This window comes from Thermobia domestica, chromosome 3 (assembly GCF_964235325.1).
Source record: "Thermobia domestica chromosome 3, izTheDome1.hap1.1, whole genome shotgun sequence".
NCBI lineage: Eukaryota > Metazoa > Arthropoda > Insecta > Zygentoma > Lepismatidae > Thermobia > Thermobia domestica.
The window spans coordinates 8,758,523-8,766,353 of record NC_137456.1 but is presented as its reverse complement, the minus strand read 5'-3'; the positions used below and the strand labels follow the sequence as shown (position 1 = coordinate 8,766,353).

General features: G+C 37.9%; 1 protein-coding gene across 1 annotated transcript; it reads left to right on the top strand.

Annotated features, from left to right (window-relative positions):
- The first annotated feature begins 6,599 nt into the window (after nucleotides 1-6,599).
- On the top strand, nucleotides 6,600-7,475 carry LOC145681362 (uncharacterized). Its single transcript, XM_081753017.1, has one exon. The coding sequence runs from the start codon at nucleotides 6,600-6,602 to the stop codon at nucleotides 7,473-7,475; it is 876 nt and encodes a 291-aa protein (XP_081609143.1).
- The last annotated feature ends 356 nt before the right edge of the window (nucleotides 7,476-7,831 follow it).

Here is a 7,831-nt window from a genome sequence, read left to right as displayed (position 1 = left end):
ATACAGCCTTTAGTCTATATAACAGTCTCCTAATAGTTATACAGCCTTTAGTCTAACAAAGTGTTACAAGCAACCAGGAAAAGTAACATTGACATACAAATACTGTATTCAGATCATGTCTTGCCTCCCCACTTTTAACGTCCAACCGCCGCCACTGCCTAGGACTACCAGGTGGGTCCATTGCACTCGTACGCATACTTTCTTTAATAATTACTAAGGCTTAGTAAGTATTGAGATTCTATGACATTTCCCTGGTTGTGTTCTTGTATTATGTTATATAGGTATTTTTTTTTCATTTCCGTGAGTTAAGTGACAGTTTTTAAAATTTATAGCATTGGGTACCGAGTGGGTCCATTAAACTCGTGCCTTAATGAAGAAATATGAGGATAAATTCAGAATAGATTGAGATTGTGGCTCGTAGCGGAGTGAACGTTCTGATAGTCTTCTAACTGTCCCAATGAAGTCAGATATAACATATTGCAACTTTATGTGTTATTATTTAGTTTGATTGATTTAATTATTTGCAATTTTGCTTATTTTAGTAGCAGCTTTTCTTTATTTATTCACTTATATAAGTCCATTGTCAGAAGCATAATAGTTGCTTTTGTCTATCAAACTGTATTTTAATTTTTCCATTGTATGCAGTTGCGTATCCAGGGGGTTTCCCGGGATATTAACTCCCAAGAACCAAAATTTTAAAAAGTTGCTAGAATAAAATCTAAAGTTGCGCTTTCAGCCTCCACATTAACAAAAAGTTTTCCGGAGTAGGACACTGACCCCCCAAATAGAAATCCTGGCTTTGCCACTGATTGTATGTAAAGTTTTGTTTATTGTTAGTGTGTTTTGATCATTGCACGTGGTAGACAAACAGATCACTAACAATACACGTCACTATTAATGGTAGAGGAGGAATATTTTTGGTAAATCAACAAACAATGAAGAAATTGATTCCCGACAGACGATAAGATATTAGCAGACTTATATACAAATGCAACTGAAGTTTCTTGTTCAGGTACCGATATTGAAATGAGACGTTGAGTAGTTTTCTTATCCAGAGGATTGGTTAGAAGTTTGAAGCGTAGCACCTATAGCTAATGCAAAAACACGTGCTAATGCAAAAAACAAAACTCCGGAGAAAAGCGATCCTACATGGGCTGCCTTATGTTTTGATGACAACATCGGCGCTATTAGAATACCTAATGATGAACTGTTATTAATTTGTGAAGTTGCAGATTCTTCACACACTCTGCAATATAATTTTATTCTTACATATAATATGACTGTAGACGAACAATTTCTCATTTTTTGGGTGCGCTGTCTCTTTTGACAATATATACTCAGTAAGATCACCCATTGCAAAACACAATGCACAACTATCCTGAAGTTGTCACTTCTAGAGCGGAGGAAAAAACTCAAAGTTATCATATATTACAACACAACAAAATCATACGTTCACACTAACAATCATATGGCTCGCTGTTACACCACAAAACAATGAACAAAATGGCCTCTGACAGTATTTTACATAACTGATGTAAGTGGACTCACTTATGATATTGTGTCATCAAAGCGTAATTTCAAACGAGAAACAAACATTAAAAAGTTTGAAATTCCGTAAATTTTTCATTTCGTCTGGTTAGCAGTTCGCCAACGTTGAGAGGAAATCACGGAGAATTGAAGCTTCCCAGCATACTGAAGAGGAACAGCTCTCCAGCAAAGAGGGAGCACAAATCAAGAACTTTTTGCCGCAAATGCAAGCTTCATGAATGTACTGACACTTAATATTTTCCAAGTGTAACACTCTGATTTTCATAAAATTTGGCAGGTAGATATTACACATGAAATAAATGAACACGTGTTTTTTTCTTTTCTGGGGAAAACTGTTTTAAGGGGTAAAAGCCCCCACCCAAAATTTGGAGAAATTTGAGGCCGGAAAGACAAGAAGTTAGTCGAAGTGAATGAAATTGTTCACAGATATTATAAACGTTAAATGATGGAATATATGTTTCGTACTTTCCCGGGAAAAATGGTTGGGTGGGGCACAGATCCCTTCAAACCTTTGATCTCGAAATATCAAAAGCGCTAATAACAGTACGTTAAACATGCCTAAAGGACATGGAGAATTGTAAGGAAATTTTGGGTAGGGACAATATAGAAAAAATAAATGAACACTTCTTTCTTATTTCCTGCAGAAAAAATGTTTTTAGGGACAAAGGTCTCCACCGAAAATTTTGAAATTGACGACCGAAAGGCATGAAGAAGTAGACCGGAATGAACGAAATTGTATGCATATATTGTAGACGTAAAATGACAGAATATTGTGTCGATTTTTTCTGGAAAAGATGGTTGGGTGGGGTACAGACCACTTCAAACATTTAATCACGATTTATCAAAGTGTTCATTAGTGTAGTGAAAATACCTAAAAGGACATGGAGAATTGTAACGAAACTGTGTTTAGAGACAATACGCAAAAAATATACGAATACGTGTTTTTAGTTTCTGCGGAAAAACTGTGGTGTGACTAAAGTCCCTCCGAAAAAAAAAAAGTAATTATTACCGGAGAAGCGCAGGTAGTTTTCACAGGAAAATACGTCACGTATTCTCTCATTTTACGTCTACAATATTTGTGGACATTTTCATTTATTACAGTATATTTCTTTCTGGGCTCGTGGAGTTGAATTTCGTATTTTTAGGAGGGAGGCCCTTTGTCACACTTTTGTTTTTCTGCACAAAATCAAAAACACGTAATCATTTCTTTTCTTTCTTTCGTTATTTATTTTTGCGTACTGTTCCTACACAAACTATCGTTGCAATTTTGTCCAACCGTTTTTCCCAGGAAAATACGAAACATCTATTCCTTCGTTTTACGTTTATAGCATCTGTGCACAATATTATTCACTTCGGTTCACTTCTTGCCTTTCGGGACTCAAATTTCAAAATTTTGGGTGGGGGCTTTTGCCCCCTAAAACTGTTTTTCCGCTGAAAAGAAAAAAACATGCATTCGTTTATTTCATGTGTAATATCTACCTGCTAAATTTTATCAAAATCGGAGTGTTACACTTGGGAAGTGTTACATATGAGAACAGCAGAATTGTATGAGAAGAGTCTTTGGGAAATTATACTGTAACTCGTTACAATCCAATAAAACAATTACCTGTGAATAATTAATTTTTAAATTTTGTTACGCAGAAATAAATTTCCTTCTTGCAAATTTTAATATTATATTTCTGAATAGTGTTTTACTTCATAATAAAACGTTCCTTTTGCGAAAAAAGAAAAGATTTGTATTTAGTTTTACGTTCCATGGTTTTGCCGGGTAGGCTAAGGAAGACTTGAATTTACTGATTATAGTGGAACCCGAACCACTTTGGTCACTCAATGTTCTCCCACCAGGAATCGAACCTTGAACCTCATACGCCAAAGGCTTGCGTTCTTGCCACTAGACCAGCGAGGAGGGATAAAACAAACATATATAGGAATATGTAAATTAAACTCACAACCAGACATGGCTAGTGAGGGAAGTCGTAAGCCAAAGCGTTCCAGACAAGCCACACGAACACGAAGTACATACTGCAACAGTTGGGACTGGCGAATTTTTACGGGGAGAATGAGAAAGTCCGATTTCTATGGAATGGTGGATGGATTTGTTTTCCTTCTCTCTGACAAGGGTCAGAAGGGATGGATTACTTACAGCAAATCGTACCAGAAGAAACTGAAGAATTCCTAACTTATTTTGATCAACATTACGTATCAGGTAGTCTCTGGAGTATGCGACTTTCATCTTATGGTGATCTTACGATTCGATTTCTTTGCTAGCCTTTTTTGTTTCCTCGCAACATACCTGTTCATATAGCAACATTACAGAAAGAGACACGAACGAGTAAATTGACAGAAGCTTCGAATTTGAAATTCCAAAAGGCTGAACCTGTTCATCCTTCCTTGTGGATGGACATTGCAAAAGGATGAGGCCATGGTTTCAACTGCATCGAACAAGAGTAGCGAGATGAATTACCGAAGAAGAGGATAAAATGGAAGACGATTAACCTTCAAAGGCGCTTGTTCAACTTATTGATGGATTATTCTCAAGGAAACACCATACTCGTTCAATATCTGATTGGAATTGATTACTGCATAAGGCTGTAACTTTAGGGTATAACGTGTACAATAAGGTTCGTAGAGCGATTAACTTATTGGTTCGTAAAGTAACGTTCTTTTTATTATAGAACGTTACGTTGTTTTTCAGTACTTGTAGTGTATGATATCAATTGCTTAACTATATAGATTTATATTACGCATAAAGCTGTGAAATATGTATCAGACTTAATGCGGATTGCTTGTTAGATGTTTTTTTTTCTGAAACTGTGTAATACCATATGATAATTTGACTTTTTCTTTTTTGGTATCGAAACCGATGTTGTTATATAGTCAGAGTTACCATATGTCAGGTTTTTACCGGGACAGTCCCGGTTTGAAAGCTCTTGAAATGAAATGAAACCTTGAGTAGGATAGAGAAGACGGTGATTGTGAGAATGAATGAAATAGTGGAATGAAGAAAGTGAGAGAAAACGAGAGAACTCCGAGTTTATCCATGCACGCAGCGTCTGACTAACACAAAGCCCATTTGACGCAAGATGGGATAAAACCAGGGATCCCATGAACCAGATGTGAGTGTTTCTACCACTGAACCACCGTGACCTCCATGAAGACTCTTATCCCGGTGTTTCGCCAGTTTACATTTTGTCCCGGTTCTCAGTCGTGAGAATGTGTTCACCGTTTTTTGTATGCCTTATCCTCATTGCGGTATTCTAGATTACGTCTGTTTTACATAGTTTTCACATTAAAAGCTAAATACGTAACCTTAGTTTATAGTACATTTAAATATTGTAGAGCATTGCATACCACGGAGTACAGTTACATACATGCATACATATATATATATATATATATATATATATATATATAACTACGTTTCTGCGTTTCACCCTTTCCCCCGGAGGTTATGATTCATTGAAGCGTCATAATCAGTGCTATTGGCTGGTCTCTCTGTCTCTCTCTCTCGCTCTCTTTCTCTCCCTCTTCATAACAGTTTTACTTACGAGGGACCCTATCCAAGTGAGACTCTGACTTCGAGTCGAGACTATGGTCGTTGGATACCTTGTCTTAAAAGAACATAACACGAAAAGTGATACATCCTCGATCGCAACCGTTGCAGAGATATAAGCGTGAAAAGTTCGAAATTGAGCTCCATACTATACATTACAAAGTCAGCTTCCGGGTCTGATTTGGCGGAAACGGTCAGGTAAGGAAACTCAGCGAATACATATCAAAGTAGTGTTGGGAGCCCACCACCTTTTGAATGAAAAAAATGTTGCCCCCGGGGCACTCGCAGGGTCCCAGGCGGGGTCCAACTCAAAATTGGCAAATTTAACCGGGGGTCAAGTAGCATATTGTATGAAAGCTAGTGTTAAATAAAAGAAGATAGAACAAACCTCAACTCTCTATGATGACCCTGTGCAAACGGGCAACTGGTCAAAATGTCAATACAACCTACATCAGAAAATATATGGCCACTGTGAGAGACTCTGCAACAATTTGTTTAACTTCAATACCTTGCACTTTTAAACGTGTTTTTCTGTCTTGTTATTGTCACAACTTAACGGATTTAGAAGAGTGGCCATATATTTTCTGATGTAGGTTGTATTGACATTTTGACCAGTTGCCCGTTTGCACAGGGTCATCATAGAGAGTTGAGATTTGTTCTATCTTCTTTTATTTAACACTAGCTTTCATACAATATGCTACTTGACCCCCGGTTCCATTTGCCAATTTTGAGTTGGACCCCGCCTGGCACCCTGCGAGTGCCCCGGGGGCAACATTTTTTTCATTCAAAAGGTGGTGGGCTCCCAACACTACTTTGATATGTATTCGCTGAGTTTCCTTACCTGACCGTTTCCGCCAAATCTGACCCGGAAGCTGACTTTGTAATGTATAGTATGGAGCTCAATTTCGAACTTTTCACGCTTATATCTCTGCAACGGTTGCGATCGAGGATGTATCACTTTTCGTGTTATGTTCTTTTGGGACAAGGTATCCAACGACCATAGTCTCGACTCGAAGTCAGAGTCGCACTTGGATAGGTTCCCTCGTTAGTGGACGCTAAGTACACGAAACATGGATGTAAGAAAATAACAGGAATTAACGACCTGTGGAAAGGGTGGTAAAATGAACTGAATATCCCTGATTGTGAGATAAAATCAATATAAAATTCCTTCTGTGAGCCAGAAACACTGGGCGCTAAGTCTACGGGCGCTACATGCACGGAACCGACTGACTGTACAAGTCTAAGTGATAATACGCCAGATAAAAGTAAGTGTAAGGGAAATGCAAACGGACTAGAACAAGAGAAGGATGTAAGTATTGATGTTGAGCAGTCGAAATGTATTTCAAAGTGTGCAGATGATAGGGCAAATATAAATTAGCAAAACCTTTGTTCTGTTGAGAAGAAGCGTTTGTATAATAAACAGTGGGAACAACAGTATGAGTGGCTGTACGAGGACAAAGTACATGGATGTGCCTTTTGTAAATATTGTGAGCGATATATGAAGAATGACCCTAATGTGCAGCAGAAAACGGGAGGTGTTTTTGTGACTCATCCATTCACAGCATATAAAAATGCATTAGGAAAAGACGGAAAACTGGAAAGGCATAATCATTCAAAAGCGCACATTGCAAGCCTTGAGATGGACAAGCTGCGAATGCAAGAAAAAAATAACCCTGTATACTCTCAAATTCTTCGTCAAAGTGAAGCCGAAAAAGATCGAAACCGCCAATGGCTGGGAATGCTTGTTCGTGGATTGTACTTCTTGGTTAAAGAAGAAGTGCCACATACAACAAAATATGAGGCACTAGTGAATAATTTGCTTGTACAGTGTAGTCCAGAACTAGAAACGTGGAAAAATGAACAAAGTGAACGCTCTAACTACTGCAGTAAGAACACTGCTTCCGAATTGTTGAGTTGTGTTGGTGAAGTCCTACGTTCTAAAGTGACTCAAAAAATCAGAGATAAAAAGTTTTCGATAATGGCTGATGAAAGTACATCAATAATATATAATAAAATGGCCCTTAGCATATGTTTGCGATATGTAGAGGACAGTGCTCCGGTTGAAACATTTTTGGCGCTGGTGACCATACCTGATTGCAAAGCCGATACCATTGCTAATGCTATAGACACTGAAATGAAAAATCACAATTTGAAATACGAAAATCTCATAGCGTTTAGTTTCGATGGTGCGTCTAACTTTTCTGGCAACAGTTCTGGTGTTCGCAGGATTCTGTCAACAAAAGCTGGCAGAGATATACCGTATATTCACTGCAGAGCTCATGTTCTGTTACTTGCTGCTGCTACGTGCAGAAACAAGATTCCCAAAATTAAAAGATTTTTTCCATATATTGAAAGATATATACAATCTGTTTAGTAGATCACCTAAGTGGGAAAACATTCTGCATGAAATTCAGGCAATCATAAACGATCCTATATTAAAAGTACCTGAATGCATTGAAGTACGGTGGCTAAGTCACTATAGAATTGTGAATGCAGTGAAAAGGTGCTTCTCGGGAATTTTGTTGGCTCTTGAGCATATTCACAAAGAAGGGGTTGATTTTGCGTCACTTGCGGGAGGAATTTTAGGCGAAATAACTAACAAAAGTTTTGTTATCACACTTTGTGTTATGGATGCATTACTAAGTGCGTTGTCTCACTTGAGTAAGCAGCTTCAAAGTGCAACCTTGTCATTTTCATCTCTGATGTCTATGATCGATGCCACTAAAGAAC